General features: G+C 35.3%; 1 protein-coding gene across 1 annotated transcript; it reads left to right on the top strand.

Annotated features, from left to right (window-relative positions):
- Window positions 1-1,679: 1,679 nt before the first annotated feature.
- Window positions 1,680-6,355, top strand: LOC135627470 (ankyrin repeat-containing protein BDA1-like). The gene is made up of 2 exons (XM_065133581.1): window positions 1,680-2,558; window positions 5,223-6,355. The coding sequence occupies exons 1-2, from the start codon at window positions 1,977-1,979 to the stop codon at window positions 6,192-6,194; spliced, it is 1,554 nt and encodes a 517-aa protein (XP_064989653.1). The 5' UTR covers window positions 1,680-1,976; the 3' UTR covers window positions 6,195-6,355.
- Window positions 6,356-19,816: the final 13,461 nt, after the last annotated feature.

A 19,816-nucleotide genomic window follows, 5' to 3' on the forward strand; every position in this document is an offset into this window, starting at 1 on the left:
GTCATATTGATTGAAAGAGTTATCACAGTTCAATTTTAGCCACCTAGATTGAAAGAGTTATCCCGGTTCAAGAGATCGTTTCTTAGAGACTTTAGAATGATCCTATAATAATAATAATAATAAATTATCCTAAGAAAGATAGTATTAGAAGAAGCTTTGAGTTTTAAGCTTAAAGATCCAATCTGAAGGAGGAAAAGAGGAAAAGAAGTTTGATTTTGATAGCTTTCCAAAGAAAAACAACTATAAGACAGAAAATATACAAATTGGAAGTAGAGAAACCAAGTGTGACAAGTCTTTCTGTGGGAAAGTGGTGAAGCAACAATTTTCAGGAAAAAGTTTTGATTCAGTGAATCACTAGGAGATATCACAAATGACACCACCAATCCCCACCGGAGAAGAGTAAGTCTGTGTTGAGAATCAAAAGGTAAATAGATTTAATGGATGAAAAACTCGTGCTATCAGAATATCAATATATGAAAGATTTCGACTGCTAATATATCGATAAACATTTCTTCAGCGGATCATTGAAATGGAGACGTCCTGTGTAGATTTTTTGTTCCGCTCCCATCTTTCTTTCTTTCGCTGAAACTACTTGGAAAGTGATGATGGAGCCATGTCGGCTTGTCCCAAAGCGTGGATGATTTTTTTTTGTTCTTTTGAAAAGTAAAGAAGATTATATTAGATCAGCTAAAGCTGCAAAATCCGAAGAGGTCAAAGTCGTCCAACGAAGACGAGAAAAAAACAAAATTTGCATCGTCATGAGCTACGAGATCGAGAAAGCGATCAAAATATTTAAACCGGACAACTTGTAGGAAACCGACGACCGGGATAATGGTATGGAGACCCACGAGTCTCGCTGTTAGGTTTGAAGAAGTTGATCAGCCGGACAGGACACCAAGGTGATGTCAGGTTAAAGCGTTCAGCATGCAGTCCCGTGAGCACCGCATCCAATCCGATGAAATGATGACTTCGGCAAAAACATCCATCCGATTTTTCTCCGTACAATTGCGCACGTTGTTGCTATCCCACTCGCCGTTCGGCTTTCGTCTCCCTCGCTGCGTTCCAACGCATCGATTCCTTGGGATAAGATATTTAAACGGGACTGCAGTGGCCACTGTGAGCTCGTTGACCAAGAAGTCGTGTCATCGGCGTCTGGTGAGGACAGGCTGTACAAGAAGTAGGAACTGTTCCAATCACAAGCCTCCATATATAGGTGTTCTAGCGTCGTTTTATCTGCAAGCTTGTTTTCATTCATCCATACCTCCCTCCCTCCTGTTGTATCATCAGCCAGATGGAAATATAGGGTCTGTTTCGCTGAAACTAATTAAAAATTTAAGTGAAGATAGGTTTTAGGAAGATATTATTGTAATTAGAAGACTCCCTCTCATCAAAATAAGCTCCTAAGAAATTTTAGAATAATCAAAACTTTTTTATTGATCAATAATTATAATTAAAAACTATAATATATCTTACTTAATGCGATAGAATTATATAATTTATTAATTTTATCCTGACCTTTACTCGAGTTTCTGATGGATATTAGGGGACACATCGTCATATGGATCGGTCGTATCAAATAGTAGACAGGTCGTATCTGTTATTTTCTACGTGAAGAAAAGTTTACGAAAAGCTATATCATAAGTCCATCATGTTTCATCAACATTCTCAAACACAAATACCGCACATCGACTGTCCCGGTCTCGCTTCATTCTCTACGTAGTTTCGGCGAACGAGAAAAGCAAGCTGAGAAAAAGTATTCTACGAAGTCCAGACCAATGGGATGCATGACTAGAGGGAGCAACATACGTTTTGGAGACGACTTCTTCAACAAGGCTGGCGTCTTGATGGAGACAGGACCAAGAAGACCGACCGGGAGGAATCATTCGACATTTTTAGCATATATATAGGCGTCCTAACTTCGAGTTGTTTGTGACCAAATCGAGACACAGAGAGAGAGAGAGAGAGAGTAACTCAGCATGGATCCGAGACTAGAGGAAGCAGCTTATGCGGGAGACCTCACTTTGTTGCGACGTTTGCTACAAGAAGACCGGCTCCTGCTCCACAGGCAAGCCATCGCCGTGGCTCACCTGTCGGACAGCCCCCTCCACATCGCTGCATCCCTCGGCCACTCCGACCTGGTCCGGGAGATCCTCGCCGTAAACCCGGAGCTCGCGCATGGCCACAACCGCGAAGGCCTTTCCGCATTGCACCTGGCCGCTGCCCAAAGCCACTTATCCGTGGTGAACGAACTGCTGCAGTACGCAGCCGCTGCCAATCTCTGCTTGGCGACCGACAACGATGGCTTCATGCCCGCCCACACTGCAGCCTTACGAGGCAAGCTTGATGCTTTGACTGTGTTACTGGATGCGTGCCCGGAGTCCTCGCGAGCTGTGACATCGCAAGGTGATTCCATCCTTCATCTTACTGTGAAATCAAACAGCTTCGAGACCGTGCAGTTCTTGCTGAACAGAACGGATGAGAACGATGAGCTACTCAACTCTGGAGATGCGAAAGGCAACACCGTCCTGCACCTTGCTGTGGCCAGAAAACAGCTCCAAGTAGGTATTCCTGATCCCAAGTAGAGGAAATGAATTTGTCTTCTTCTTTTCACCAGGTGTTTATGCATCCCGTACATCTTGAGACACAGCCTTCTCATGGCAAAAAGATATTAAGTATTTTGCATTTCATTCACGAAAAGCAAATGGAAATAGTAAGGAGCTTCATGTTCATATTAAATTCAGACACAAATAAAACATCATAGTATAACATAAATCTCATAATATTTAGATTTAATAATTAAATAATAATAATTTAAAAACATATATTGATCCATTGATAAATTGGATATCATTTGAGAAATTAAAATATCCTAAAAATCAACTCAGATAAATAGAATTCTAGTTTTTCTCCCTTACCCCCTTTATTTGAAATAAGTTCTCGATGAAAATATCATATTAAATAATCATTTATGAATATGACATAATATTAATAATGATGTCTAATAGTGCTTATTCTTTTAACATGTTCAATAAATATCTTGGGTGATAATCTTTTCGATCTGTAATCATAAGGGCAATGCTAATATGTTCAATTAATATTGTTTGTTTCTAAGCTTTTTTTTTTCACTGCTAAATATTCCATTTTCATATGTTTAGCACCCTTATAGCACTCATTTTTAAAGAAGAATAATATTACAAAATTATCATAATAAAATTTTAATTTTTTTTAAGAGTAAATTATGAAAACTAGATTTGAGCTTTTGAATTGTAGCCTTAAAGAATATCACAAACTCAACTTCTATAATGAATGTAGGAATGATGGACCGCTTTGCCCTCATCCACCAAATTGCTCCTCAACTAAAAGGAACAAATAGTCAAAGTATTATTTTTTTATATCATCACATCTAAGCAAAATCTGAATCTAAACATCCAATTACTTTGAGATTATTTGATCTCCTATAAGCGAGTATATAAGTATCTTAGAATTTTCTTTATAGCTTTTCAATAGTCAAATCTAGAATTACGTTGATATCTGCCCAATATTCCAATAGCAAAACTGATGTTTGACCTAATACAAATTTATTCTTTGAACATTGCATAAAGTAAATTTATCCCCTTTCCAAATTGGAATAATTCCTCCTAAATAATTTTTTCTTAAATTTTTTAAAATTTTATTAATATATTTTTTCTGAGATAATCCCAATAATCCTTATGATCGATCTTAAAATATTTTAATTCCTATCACATGAGTTGCCACTCCCATATTTTTTAATTTAAAGTTCTTAGAAAGATATTTTTTATTTCATATAATAAACCAAGATCATTACCAGCAAGCAAGCAAAATATCATCATCATTTACAATCCAAAAAATAAACTTACTCCCACCGACCTTCATATATGTACATAGATCAATAGTATTTTCATAAATATAAAGAATTTTTTATATTTAAGATATCATTGTCCAGAAGTTTGTATAATTTCATATATTAATTCTTAAGTTTATATATCATGTGTTTCTTCCCTTTAATTGGAAAGCCTTTAGGTTGGTAGATGTAAATTTCTTTCTCCAAGTTCTCATTTAGAAACATCTTTTTTCATATCTATTTGGTGTAACTCTAAGTTATAACAAGCTAAGATCATAAAAATTTTGAAAAAATCTTTTCTGAAGATTAAATAAAATATTTTTATATAATCAATGCTATCTTTTTGAGTGAAACCTTTAGCACCAAATCTGACCAGGTATATATTATCATTCAAGTAAAATTTGATCCTAAAGACCTATTAATAATCGACATTTTTACATCCTTCAAGTAATTCCTCAAAGGTCTCAAACTTGATTTTCATTCATAGATTTTAATTCTTGCATTAACCTAATTTTTTAGAAATTATAGTTTCAATGGCCTATGAAAATAAAACTGGACCATCAAATATAACTAAGTCACTTTTGACTCTGGTAAATAGACCACATAATTATTAGAAATAATAGATCTTCTTTATTTTGAGATATTCTTAATATTATTATTTGTGATTGACTTGTTATAGTTCGATTGATGTTTATTTCATCATGGAATGGTTGATCATTTATTTATTTATTGCTCTTGAACATTATCAAATTGTTTAACAGTTTGGGGGAACAACAACATTGAAGTTACTAGTAAAGCTACCTCTATTTGAATTTTTTAAATAATTGTATTTCGTGATTCACCACTCTCACTTATTTTACAATTCTGAGAATAAAATCTATACCTCTTAGATTATAAATATTAAATAATAAAAACATAATTTGATACGATAATAAGATAAACAAATTCAAAAATAAAAGTTATAAATATTAAATCATGACTCTGATACCATATCTAAATAGTTTAATTCTTGCACAACTAAAACATCATTGTGCACAACATAAATCTCATGATCTTTAGATTTAATGTTTTTTTTAAAGAAAATCAACTTTAATTGAAAAAAAATACCTTGACATAATTCTAGTTTCCCTTGTTTTGACATATGCTATGGATGAAAAGAGAGGATCATGTTCCAAAATTTATAGTGACAAAAGATGTCTTTCATCCAAATATTAATTTGAAATTAATATATATTCATTAGGAAGACACATCTATCCGAGAATTACATCTTTTATCGTTAATAGATACGATCTTTAATATCATATGAATCAAAAGTCATGTGTGCCACGTTAATTCTGACACATATCTCGAATGAATGCAGACCGTGAAGTTGCTTCTGGGAAGGCGAGGTATCGAAGTTAACGCCACAAACATGAGAGGCGACACCGTCCTTGATATGCTACTGGATTCACCCTTCCAACATGGAGATCTATTGTTGGGAGAACTGATTCGGGCAGCAGGTGGAAGAACCGCCGCAGAAGAAGGGAAGACTCAGCCGAAATCGTCACCGAGTGATGCCAGAGCCTCTGCAACTGTCGCGTCACACAGAAGCCGACCAAATCGTTGGAACCCCTTCCGACGCCAGGCTCGACCTTCTAAGAATGACCGCAGCCCCCGAAAAGTATTGTCTGAACTTAAAGAAAGGTACAACAACAAACCAGCAACACTAATGTTGGTGGCGACGTTGATCGCCACCGTCACATTCCAAGCTGGGCTAAACCCCCCTGGTGGGTTTAAGCAGAAAGATGATGGTGGGCCGACTCCCCCCAATACAGAAGTCAATTTTGATGGGAGTTCAAGAGAAGGGGAGGCAGTTCTAAATCATGGTCTCAAGTTATTCCTGTTGTTCGACATGTTCGGGTTGTTTGCATCCTTGAGCATCATCCTCTTGTTAATATGTTGTGTGCCCAGAAAGACGAAAATGGTGATGGGAATCCTAAAGTGGATTCTATGGCTGGCGGTGTTCTCGACGGCATTAGCATTCTCGACCGCCATTATGCGAATATTTTTCTATCCGCCCTACACTACCATCCTTCTCCTGAGTTGGTTCGGAATCCTCAGTCTCTTCATGGTTTGGGTGTGCTTTAGAGCGATCAGGTGGTTGTTGCGCAAAGGTGGATGCTGGAAGAAGAAAGATGGAAAAGGAGAAAGCCAGGGAGGCCCCAGAAGGACCGTTGCCATCTGCACGAAGATTGTGGTGGGCGTGTTGATAATAATTCTTTTAGGAGTTTTTCTTATTGTAAATTTAGTCCTGTTTGTTTATATAGCGACAAGGTCAATAAAATTCCGATAGGATAATATGACCTATCGTTGTTCGTATATGGTTTAATATTTGTCTTCTTTTAAGTTTATTTTATCTTATTTTCAAAATGTAATTTGCTTCTCTGTAAACTTGGTCTTGTACGTCGTGTTCTATATAAAAATTAATGGATGTTCATTTTAGTGTGTTTTCTATTTGTTGACATTGTATGTAATAATATGTAACATTAGTCTTTATTAACTTTTGTTTTGCTGTCACAGATTATTTAGGCAAATTTTGTGGGACATTATATCTCACACATATTAGTGACTTATTAGGAAATTTATTACAGTGAAGGAAAAACTAACGTATACATAAAAAAAAATTAAAAATTTGGAAAAAAAATTTCCTTTGAACCCTTAGCCGACAAATTTTGTATCTCAATCACATAAGCAACGACGCATGTTCAATCGATTGGTTAATATGTGGATGAGATCCAAAGCTAATAAAGATTACTTCTAGGTCCATCTCTACTTGAGGTCTCAGGACGCTAGGAGATTGAGTCCAAGACCTTGCAAAAGATTACATTAGGAAGTATCCAACGAGTCTCCTTGATATTGAGAATTAATAGAAGTTTAAAGGATCCGATCAAGTTTTAAGTTATAAGATCCCCATGTTGACACTTGGAGGATATTTTTTATAATGCGATAGATAATCATTAGATTGAGATCGTAATGAATACATAGAATGATTACATGTATCATCCGACTCTCAATAAGTTATAGAAACATGCATTGACTTTCAATCGCTTGTGATTTCCTTTTCTACTTCGATCTTAACTTGAGTGTCGAAGGGATCAAATAATTCTTAGTATTATCCTCCTAACAATCTTTGGGCTTCTACACATGTCGTTTGAGTCCCAATTAGGCTAATAAAGATGTCACTCATAATCAATCCTATCATTTTGGTATTAAATTAAGAGATCACGGACATTGATAAAAAATATTTAATCTTACATCGATTAAGAAATAAAAAAAATAAGACCTTATAAGCCCCCAGTATTATCATCTATCCTTAGAATATTTTTTTGAGACTCATTCTTAAGAGATCAGATCATATGAGTTTACGTACAATAAATAATTTTAAAATTACATGGAACCAATTTGAACCTTTAAGTTGAAATTCCTTTTGCCAATTTGAGGATTAAAAAGACACTATACTTTTTCGTAAAACAAAGTACTGTTTGTTTATACAGCACAAGGGTAAATAATAGAATAATATGACCTATCGTTATTCCTATATGTTTTATCCTTTATCATCTTCTAAAGTTACTTTGTCTTATTTTTCAGAATGTAATTTGCTTTTATGTATTTTGTTCCACGGTATATAGTAAATCTGTAACTTTAATCATTATTAACTTTGGTTTTGTTGTTACAGATGATTTATGAGAGTTTTGTGGAACATTTATATCTCTTACATATTAATGATGTATTTCTTTAAAAACACTGGATTCAGCAGATCTAAAACTTATCAATAGTACAATGATGCACTAATATATTTATAAAATCTTAAATATCTGAATCATTATCCAGACTTGAATAATTTAGAACCGACATAATATTAAATGGTGCATAAAAGATAACAAGGATTTAATGTATAGAATTATCAATTATTAACAACTGTGTGCCTATACTTATGTTGCACTTCAAAAAAAAAAACATAATTAACCCTTCATAAATACTTTTTTTATTATATGAAAGGAATTTAGAATATTCTTTTATGTCTAATTTGGATTTTTTTTCTGTATCAACTATAATATTTTTATATTATTACTATTTTTTTTATTTTTTTAGGATATTTATTTTATTTGGAAAAATAATGAATATATTCTTCAAATATGCATTATGCAACCCCTTAAGTTTTTGTTGCCATCATCTCTTTTGCTCATTATTATTATTATTATTATTATTATTATTATTATTATTATTATTATTATTATTATTATTATTATTATTATTATTATTATTATTATTATTCTCTTTAAGTCTGGTGTCACGATTTATTTATTGTTCAATTACATTTTTTTTTTCAACAAGCTTTTAAAATTTGTTCTATAATGAAGATGGATTTACAACTATAGTCTTGTCATAATTTTTTTATTTTTAATATAAAAATAAGTATTTATCATTTTTATATATGTTATAAGCATAGTAATTTGGTTAACTTTCCCATCAATCAAAATTCAATATAGGAATTTATGATTTCATAAGAAAATTACAAGAAAAGACTAAGATCTAACATGTTATAATCAATTCCAATTGAAATTAGTCATTAGAATTTACTTCAATCATAGCTCACCACATGGCTACCAACTCAGTATGGAGACTTATATAATAACAACTCCGGGAGGAAAAATATGGTCCATCCCATATAATATTCTTTTGAAGTCCAGTTTATTATAAATATCTATCGATTTACTATTATCAAAGTAGATTACTATTCACTCATCCCATATAATATTCTTTTGAAGCCCATTTAATATTATCAATTTATCTATCTTTAGAATGTCTTTTGAGTGAGTAAAATTGTACGAGTTCACTAAAAACGAACAATTCTGCATGAGCTTAAAGTTATGTGGAACAATTCTTTTAAAATTATGTGGAACTAATTTAAACCCTTTTAGTTGAAATTCTTTTTTCCAATTCGATTGCAGAGTTTAAAAAAACATTATACTTTTGTAAAAACATAGTAAGTTTCATTTTATTAATTATTTTTACACAATACTTATCTAAAAATATATATCAAACTTGTGATCCGATCGTTTGACCCTCTATATATATATATATATATATATATATATATATATATAAGGCTTTGTGGATCACGTTATGTATCAGAATAAATCGGGTCAACACTCATCATGAAGATTCCACACGAGTCCATAAGACATGTGTACGAGCTTCATCGGCAAAATGGCAATGGCGCAATACATGATGCTATCCATGTATCATCACGTACGTACGATATCATGACGTGGTGAGAGGACGAGTGCAGCAACATCATACCTAACTCACCCCCTTTTCCTAGACGACGTCATGCCATGGTCGTACCACAATACAAGTGTAAGTTTGGAATCGGAATCGTGATGCATGGTTGAGTCGCAAATAGGACCGCATCGTTATCGACAGTACTCATTTCCTATTCATCAATCATCACAGTTTTAGGTTTAGAATGTAGGAATATTTACATAATAATAAGATATATTTTGGGTCAAAAATATGTTACAATTGATGTCACGTCGCATTATAGCCGGGTCGGCAAGGGGAGCACCCCCACACGCTAAGTCAGAATTTGTACAAAGACACTGTTTGACATGTCTCATCTCGGAAGCTCGGGACGGTGTCATCTAACATCGTCCCACATGTCCCAGGACAACGGTCGATCATACAGTACCGTCTCATCCCCTAAGGATCAGTCGCCATGTCGAACCCACATGTAACCAACCCTCGAACAATAATATAAAAGCCCATGGTTGGCATCCTGCCAAGGGGAGGCAACAACAATTCAACACTGACTTACTCGTCGGAGGGGCCAAAGTCAAGAATCACTAGACGAGAGCTATTTTTGCAGGTAAGCGGTCACCCCCAAGCCGCGAGCATCTCAACATGGGAATCGCCATCCAGTGAACGAAGGCAAGCTGCCAACCAGCCCGGGAATAGAGACACACTGGTCAACGTAGACGACGCCCGGACTGAGAAACGCTGATCAACACCCTGTTGCGAGAGCCCGGCCTACCTCAACGTCCAATTCAATCGGTAGAAGACTCCCGACATCAATCGTGGACCGAGCCGTGCTAACTTACCAGCCACGACACATTTATTCACCAACATATATAACGTGGAACACATAATTTAAGATGGTTTATTTTTATGCATCATGATTTTAGTTTCTTTTTTTCTTCTCTATTTCTCTCGGATTCATATAGTAATCATTTAATTAGCACGGATTGATGAATCCGTGGTTAAAGAGTTGCTGCAGTACGCAGACGCTGCCAATCTCTGCTTGGAGAACCGACAACGACGGCTTCATGCCCGCCCACACTGCAAGCCTTACAAGGCAGGCTTGATGTGTTGACAGTGTTGCCGGATGCGTGCCCGGAGTCCGATCGAGCTGTGACATCGCAAGGTGACTCCATCCTTCATCTTGCTGTGAAATCAAACAGCTTCTAGACAGTGCAGTTCTTGCTGAACAGAACGGATGAGAACGATGAGCTACTCAACTTTGGGGATGCGAAGGGCAACACCATCCTGCACCTTGCTGTGGCCAGAAAACACCTCTAGGTAGGTATTCCTGATCCCAATTAGAGGAAATAGATTTAAATGTCTTCTTCTTTTCACAAGGTGTTCACAAGGAAATAGATTTAGGACTATCATCGGACTCCTATATATAAATAAATTAGAGATGCATGATGTACATGAATAAAGTAATTGTACTTGTATGGAGAGAAGAAGATGAAAGGAAGAACAAGAGAGCAACATTGAATTACTCTTCCTGTCTAAAACCAAATACTAACTCATGCATTAAAGTGGCCGGAGAAGATTAAAGGTTTGTCTGCAGGAATGCAAACTTTTAGAGTATAATTATTGCATAATCTAGTTCATAATTAATCACCCATGGGATATTTATTATATAATTTAATTCATAGCTAATCTATCCATAGGACATTTTATAACTATTTAATAATTTAATCACATAATTCAATCCATCATCCTTCTTTTGCGTAACTCTGAAAAATTAAGAAATAATCATATAATAAATTACACCTCTGAAAATTGAGAAATACATAAATTCTTTATGCTTTCGATATATGCTTTTGAAATATACATAAATACCAAGTCTTCCTTGGTATTTATACAAAATTTACAAAACATCAGTTTATATTCATTTTAAATTCATGGCTTGCCAATAATATTTTCAAAATAAAAGCATAAATATAACTAGTGTCACATACAATAACATAAGACATTATAATTACCATTCATATAAATATAACTAGGGGTTCATAAATATAAATATAGTTAGAATGTAAATGTTCAAATACAAATCGTAATAATATCAATGGCTATGATAACATTATATTACTGTGATAAAACCGTGAATCATGTTTAACACTTAATGTGTAGGTAACGCATATCTCCTTGTATCAAGATGCAAAAGAATCTAGCCTTTGAAATATATTCTAATATATAACCCGGATTGATAGGTTTCATATCATACTCATACTGATCATATAAGAAAATAATATATCAATTACTGTTTACCAAATTATGGGTTTCGACATGTCTCTTTTTGTATCTCATTTCAAGACTAATATAATTATATATCATTTGAAACCAATAATAATTATATATACTTTAATCATTTTTAAATATAATGTTAAACATATATTTTTGTATAAATTCTGATAAGATAACTTTAAAATGCTTATAAAATAATAAATAACTATTCAAACCATATACTTTCCCAAATTGTAAACATCTAAAATTTTTTTATACTTTTAAATAATAAATATTTATAAATCTGGTAAATCATATGTGTTTTATCAATTTCAAACAAATGCATTAACACTTTTCAAAACAAACTAGACGGAATCATCAGATACTCACTTTGATAGCCATGTTCTTATACAAACATATAGCTCTCAAATTTCCCTTTTTTTCTCCTTTTTTTTTAATATAATAATTTTTCTCCTTTTATTTCCTTCACAACATAAATATTTAGTTAACGTAGTACATCAGGATGTATCAATCTATAATTCAATACACAAATATAATTAATAAGAATATAAGAGATTTCAAAATCATACTTAATATAATATTTTCTGTAGTCATCTGAACTCATCTGATATCAAACTGAGTCCTTGATTTTTTTTAAATTTTAAATTTTTCCTTCCTTCCCTTTTGTTGTTGTTCTTCTTCTTTTCTTTCTTTCATTCTCTCGTTTAGGTTCTCATAGCTGATGCCTCCCTATCCTCTCTCAAAAAGAACTCATCAGTTTTTCTTTGATGCTTTTTCCTATATTATACGTAAATTCTCGTCGTAAATAGAAATGGTTGTGTATTTCTATAATCTATGAATTCGTGCTCTACCAATCAAATAAGAAAAATTATATTTCAACGTGGAATGAAAAAGATAAATTCTACCAATCAAATAAGAAAAAATCTATTTCAACGTGGATGGGTAGAAGGAGCCTTTTTCTTAGCTTGATCTATGGCCTCTCTCTCTCTCTCTCTCTCCTTAAAGAGGATCCTCCCTCTCTTTCTCTTTCCTTCTCCCACCTCTTCTTCTTTTGTTCTTCTCTGTTTCCGTTTCCATCTTTCTTTCTCCTATTTCTTTCTTCTTCACCCTTCTCTTTTTCTTCTTCTCTTCCTTGCCTCTGTGTTCTTTCTTTATCTCCCACAGCTCCCACTTAGCCTTTGTTTTTTTTACTTTTTATATTTTAATTCCGGTAATCTTTACATTTATAATTAGAACCTCAGATTAAATTTGAAATACTACACAATATACCGATATAATATTCTTAAACACTGAATTGGATGATCAAAGATCTTCAGAATTTACATAGTTAGAAAAAAAAAACACAATATATACTTTAAATATCTCCTCTCATAAGCAAAACGATTTAATTTTGATGTATGAATGAAATACGAATATATGTATGTCCCATATGTATGAATACAAACATAAATGAAAAATAGTGATTGTACGAATAATTTTTAATTAAATATTAAAAAAAATATATAAATATATGATTCAAACTCATAGTCTACTCTCGCACCATCTTCAAAAATTTAATTGATGACCACACAACCTAAGAGTCTAAACTATTAGGAAAGGACTTAACACAAAAAAAAAAAATTAGAAAGCACACATTTAGAGGAAAAATCTTTCTGCTGACTGAGTGTATAACAGCACTGCAATTTCCTTTGAGGATTTGTTCGTATTTGGAATTAAACGTTCACGTAACACAAATAAATATGCAACTTAAAAGAACGGAAGCTTTTTAGTGGCTTATGTACTCAAAGAGTTGCACCACTACAATACACTTAATCGATCGAGCAATATGCCTTTTCAAACCGAATGGCTCTTTTAAGGGGTATTATGAACCTGTGCATATCGATCGTGCGACCATTGGTAAGAGTCAAACAATGTTAATTTCCTGAAGTGGGCAATCGAATGATTTTTTCAGCTGGACAAGAAAGAACGATGCATGTTGGTTGGATATCGTTAAGTCGGAGTTTGATTGTCTGACGTGTGAATGAGATTCGAATCTAATCGTAATCCATTTTTAAGTTCATCCCAAGTTCAAGTGTTGGAAAGCCGGGGGATTGAATCCAAGGTATTATAAAATATTACGTTGGGACATACTCAACAAGGTTCCTCTGGTATGAACTTAGTCAAGTTTGGATGGTTTAGTCAAGTATATTTAGTCAAAAATTCTCTAAGAATGCACATAGAGGACCTTTTTATGATGGAATAAGACAATTATTAGATTGATATCACTATGAATGCTAAATATGATTCTGTGTATCGTCCGACTATCGATGAGCTATGGGATGATATTATCGAACTCGGGGGTCACGGTGTTGGCCCAATTGGAGTCATTTGCTTGTTGACCCAGAAAACTTGGAAATCAAGTTTTCTTCCCAAGTAACATCATCATTAAATGAGGATTACAAGAAATATAAATCCAAGTCAACGCCAATTCCTTCTCCTTTCTTTCTTTCATTGAAACTACTGAAAAAGGTGAAGTTACATCCTAGAACTATTAATGAGATCCGGATTAGGGAGCTACAAAAGTCTAAATACACGTTTGAAATTAGCACTAGTGTTCGCTGGATTCAAGAGATGATAGCCATTGGTCTCGCTGTTAGGGTTGAAGAAGTTGATCGGCCGGACGGAGTCCTACCGGACAGGACACCAAGGTGATGTTAGGTTAACGCGTTCAGCATGCAGCCTCGTAAGCACGGCATCCAATCTGATGAAATGTTGCCTTCTGCAAAAACATCCAATTTTTCTCCGAACAATTGCGCACGCTGTTGCTATCCCACTCGCCGTCCGGCTTTCGTCTCCCTCGCTGCGTCCGCACCGCATCGATTCCTTGGGATAAGATGCCTCAAAGGGACTGCAGTGGCCACTGTGAGCTCGATGACCCAGTCGTCTCTTTGGCGTCTGGTGGAGAGGCTCAACAAGAAGAAACCTCGCCTCCTGAACCAGGAGGAACTGCTCCAACCACAAGCCTACATGTATAGGTGTTCTTGCGTCGAGTTATCTGCAAGCACATCTGGAGACTAATTGAGCATGGATCCGAGACTAGAGGAAGCAGCTTATGCGAGAGACCTCACTTTGCTGCGGCGTTTGTAGAAAATTCAATTGTTAATTTGCTAGAAATCCTTATCATTATTGTTGACCAGCAAACTTGGAAATCAAATTTCTTCTCAATTAACATTATCATTAAATGAGGATTACAAAAATTACAAGTCAACGTCAATCCTGACAAACTTTTTTTGTTTTGCAAGAAGGAAAAAAATTATTTATTAGATAGCATAGGGTACAAAAGTCACCTTAAAGATTTGAGATAATAATCAGGAAAAGAAAAGTTCTGAGAGCCACTCTCCTCACCTAAAAATAGTAATTAAATGCACTCTAACGTAGTAGTTTGCTAGTCAGTTGGCTCCTCTATTATATTCATGATATACATGTGTGATCAAGAAAGAGTGAAAAACATCTTAAGAATAGCAAAATCTCATTAGTTCTATCCAAGTCGAGATGTACCACTTAGGATGTCGACGAGGCACTTAGAATCAATTTCGACATGAATACAATTAATATCATCCGATAAGACTTTAGAGAGGCTATGATAAATAATCGTTGTTTCTAATAAGAGAATGCTCCATCTCCTCCAATATCTACAACTAGCAAAAGAGACACCACTAGTATTGATTGAAAGAGTTATCACAGTTTAATTTTAGCCATTTAGATTGAGGCCTAGTCTAAAAAATCTCTAAGCGAGATCTTTTCATAGAGACTTCAAGAGAATTAGCCTCCTCATAATAAAAAACAAAAGAAATCATTCTAAGTTAGATTATTGAAAGGAGTTTTGAGTTACTTAAAGATCCAAATCATTCATGGCCCTCCAAATCTCACTAGAATCAAGGCTCTTAGAGTTGGAGGCTTTAAAGTCAAGATTTGAATCTTCATAGAGCTAGGAAAAGTTTGGTTTTGATATCTTTCCAAAGAAAAACAATTATAGAAGAAGAGACAGAGAAAAGTCTCATCCGTAATAAGACAAAGATAGTACAAATTAGAGTTAGAGATATCAAGTGCGACAAGTCTGTCCGAGGTTGAAAGGCGACGGTGCAATAATTTTTTTTAAAAAAATTTGATTCAGTAAATAAGTGGGAGATGCCATAAACGAGACCATCAATCCCAACCGGATGGAAAACGACAATTAGATTTAGTGGATGGAAAACCTGTGCTATCAGGACCCAACTTGTTGGTGATAGGTTTAGTGACACTATTGATGCTCGAAATCCAAATATGACGGGGAGCAATCAAGTTGCCAAAGTATTTGAAGGAAAATTTATTCTTCTAGATTTGAAATCGATTGCAAATTGTCCTTCGAGTAGTAGGAGAGGTGTGCTTAGGGAAGAAAATTTTAGATTTGTGGACATTAACTTTTGTGTTAGTAAGCAATTTGTAGTAAATCGTAGATTAGGCAGAAGCAACAAGTAGTGAGCAATCAACCACTTAGCGGAATTATCACAAGAAACTGCATCTAAGTAGGAAGTAGGCTCACCAACTTCACTTGTCTCTTCTGCGACAGACAAAGCATATGCAACCAAATTTGCATATCTTTGTGGTGGTCGAATATCTCTTCATGGTTTATCCTTGGCTATGGAATATTGCTCTTCCTCTGGATCATCTGTGTCAGTAGACTCGGGACCACCTACTAGCAATTTTTGAGTAGAAGAGTTTGACTTAAAGGAATCTGAACTACTAATCTCAAGCTCCACCTGCTTCTGCGCACTATCATTTGTACAACTAGTAGAATCCTCTTTAGAAATAACATAGACAATTCATCAAAAATAACATCTCTACTGATTACAAATTTTGGGGATTTGGGATCAGAACACCATAATCTGTATCCTTTCACCCCAGAAGCATACCCAAGGAAAATACATTTTTTAGCTCGATGCTCTAATTTTCCTTCATTTACATGCATGTATGCTGGACACCCAAAAATTTTAAAATCAGAGTAATCAGCAGGAGTACCTGACCAAACTTCCTCCGGAGTTTTAATTGTTAGAAGTAACGACTATTCATCATAGCCTCTCTAAAGTCTTATCAGATGATATTAATTGTATTCATGTCAAAATTGATTCTAAGTGCCTCGTCGACATACTAAGTGGTACATCTCGACTTTGATAGAACTAATGAGATTATGCTATTGTTAAGATATTTTCACTCTTTCTTGATCACAAATGTATATCATAAATATAATAGAGGAGCCAACTGACTAGCGAACTACGCTAGAGTGCATCTAATTACTATTTTTAGGTGATTTTTGTACCCTATGCTATCTAATAAATTTTTTTTTTCCCTTTTTGTAAAACAAAAAAAAAGTATGTTAGGATTGACGTTGACTTGCAATTTTTGTAATCCTCATTTAATGATAATGTTCATTGAGAAGAAATTTGATTTCCAAGTTTGCTGGTCAACAATTGAACAATTGAATTTTATACAAACGCCGCAGCAAAGTGAGGTCTCTCGCATAAGCTGCTTCCTCTAGTCTCGGATCCATGCTCAATTAGTCTCCAGATGTGCTTGCAGATAACTCGACGCAAGAACACATATACATGTAAGCATGTGGTTGGAGCAGTTCCTCCTGTTCTGGAGGCGAGGTTTCTTCTTGTCGCGCCTGTCCTCACCAGACGCCAAAGAGACGACTGGGTCATCGAGCTCACAGTGGCCACTGCAGTCCCGTTTAAACATCTTATCCCAAGGAATCGATGCGGTGTAAACGCAGCGAGGGAGACGAAAGCCGAACGGCGAGTGGGATAGCAACAGCGTGCGCAATTGTTCGGAGAAAAATTGGATGTTTTTGCAGACGTCAACTGCCGTGCTTACGAGACTGCATGCTGAACACGTTAACCTAACATCACCTTGGTGTCCTGTCCGGCTTATCAACTTCTTCAACCCTAACAGCGAGACTCGTAGCTCATGACCATTCTAATATAATCTTCTTTACTTTTCAAAAGAAAAAAAAAGTCATCCACGCTTTGGGACAAGCCGAAATGGCTCGCTCCATCATCACTTTCCAACTAGTTTATCAATACACAGGACGTCTCCATTTCAAGGATCCGCTGAAGCAATGTTTATCAATACATTAGCAGTAGAAATCTTTCATTTATTGTGAATATTTGGATGGTACAAGTGGCAGAATTCCAATCGAACTAAGCGTTCTGTGCAACAGATCAAATCAATGTTAGTTAACCCTTCATATGTATGATTTCCATCCACTAAATCTGCTTGCCTTGATAGCTCCTCGTCGTTTGTGGCATCTCCCACTCATTTACCGATTAAAATTTTAAGTGAAGATAGGTTTTAGGAAGAAATTATTGTAATTAGAAGAATCCCTCTCATCAAAATAATCTCCTAAGAAATTTTGGACTAATCAAAACTTTTTATTGATCTATAATTATAATTAAATACTATAATGTATCTTACTTAATCCGATAGACTTATATAATTTATTAATTTTGTCCTGACCTTTACTCGGGTTTCTGTAGGTGGATATTAGGGGACACATCGTCATATGGATCGATCGTATCAGATAGTAGACAGGCCGTGTCTGTCATTTTCTACGTGAAGAAAAGTTAGGAAAAGCTATATCATAAGTCCATCATGTTTCATCAACATTCTCAAACACAAAGACCGCACATCGACTGTCCCACCTTCACTTCATTCTCTCGATAGTTTCGGCGAACGAGAAAGCAAGCTGAGAAAAAGTATTCTACCAAGTCCAGACTGTTAGAGCTAGCCCCAGAAAATTTACCACAAGGTAATTTTGGCAATCCAACAAGACAATAAAACGGAAAGAATAAAACGAGACAAGAACACCAGAACACCAGATATACGTGGTTCGGTCAATTGACCTACATCCACGGACGAAAGAGGAGCAAATTACTACTATAAAAGAGGGACACTTACAAATGCCTTAGGAAGATGTTCCTAGGCCATAAAACACCTTCAGCTTACTAAACAAGAAAAACCCAAACCGGAAGCACGTTTTCTTGTGGTGCCTCTTGTGCTACCTGTGGTACTTCTGACTTCAAAGCCCAGACCCTTATTTATAGTTCCAAAACGAGACAACAAGTCTGATTTTCCCGATGTGGGACTATGGGACTTGCCAAACTAACAAATCTCTACCTTGGCATGTCCCAACAAAACTTGCTCCACCTTTTTCATAAAAGCCCCAACGAGCAATCACCAACAATGAACACCAACCAAGTCCAAGCACTGCTTGAACTTGTAAACTGGAACAGGCTTCGTAAGCATATCAGCTGGATTGTCTTTCGTATGAATTTTCTGAACAAGGACCTTTCCCTCAGCAATAGTATCCCATTTGCATCCAATAATTTTCTTATCCGAAGGCGGCTTCACAAGATTCCAAGTTCTATTCCGATGGAGAGACTCAATTTCTTCATTCATCATAATCAACCACTTAGCGGAATTATCACAAGAAAATGCATATGAGTAGGAAGTAGGCTCACCAACTTCACTTGTCTCTTCTGCAACAGACAAAACATATGCAACCAAATTTGCATATCTTTGTGGTGGTCGAATATCTCTCCGTGGTCTATCCTTGGCTATGGAATATTGCTCTTCCTCTGGATCATCTGTGTCAGTAGACTCGGGACCACCTACTAGCATTCTTTGAGTAGAAGAGTTCGACTTAAAGGAATCTGAACTACTAATCTCAAGCTCCACCTGCTTCTGCGCACTATCATTTGTACAACTAGTAGAATCCTCTTTAGAAGATAACATAGACAATTCATCAAAAGTAACATCTCTACTGATTACAAATTTTGGGGATTTGGGATCAGAACACCATAATCTGTATCCTTTCACCCCAGAAGCATACCCAAGGAAAATACATTTTTTAGCTCGAGGCTCTAATTTTCCTTCATTTAAATGCATGTATGCTGGACACCCAAAAATTTTAAAATCAGAGTAATCAGCAGGAGTACCTGGCCAAACTTCCTCCGGAGTTTTAAAGTCAAGTGTTGTAGAAGGAGCGCGGTTGACAACGTAACATGCCATATTAATCGCCTATGCCCAAAAGTCTTTTGTCAACCCTGCATTTGAAATCATACACCTTGCTCTCTCCAAGAGTGTTCTGTTCATACGTTCGGCTACACCATTTTGTTGAGGCGTCATCCTAATAGTGCGATGCCGAACGATTCCTTCATTTTTGCTGAATTCTTCAAAGTCACTTCACAAAATTTCATGCCATTATCTGTTCGAAGCCGCTTAATCTGTTTACCTGTTTGCTTCTCAATTAAAGCCTTTCATTGTTTAAAGGTTAGAAAAACATCACTTTAATGCTTCAAA

The sequence above is a fragment of the Musa acuminata genome, chromosome BXJ2-11, assembly GCF_036884655.1.
Source record: "Musa acuminata AAA Group cultivar baxijiao chromosome BXJ2-11, Cavendish_Baxijiao_AAA, whole genome shotgun sequence".
In the NCBI taxonomy this organism is placed as follows: Eukaryota; Viridiplantae; Streptophyta; class Magnoliopsida; order Zingiberales; family Musaceae; genus Musa; species Musa acuminata.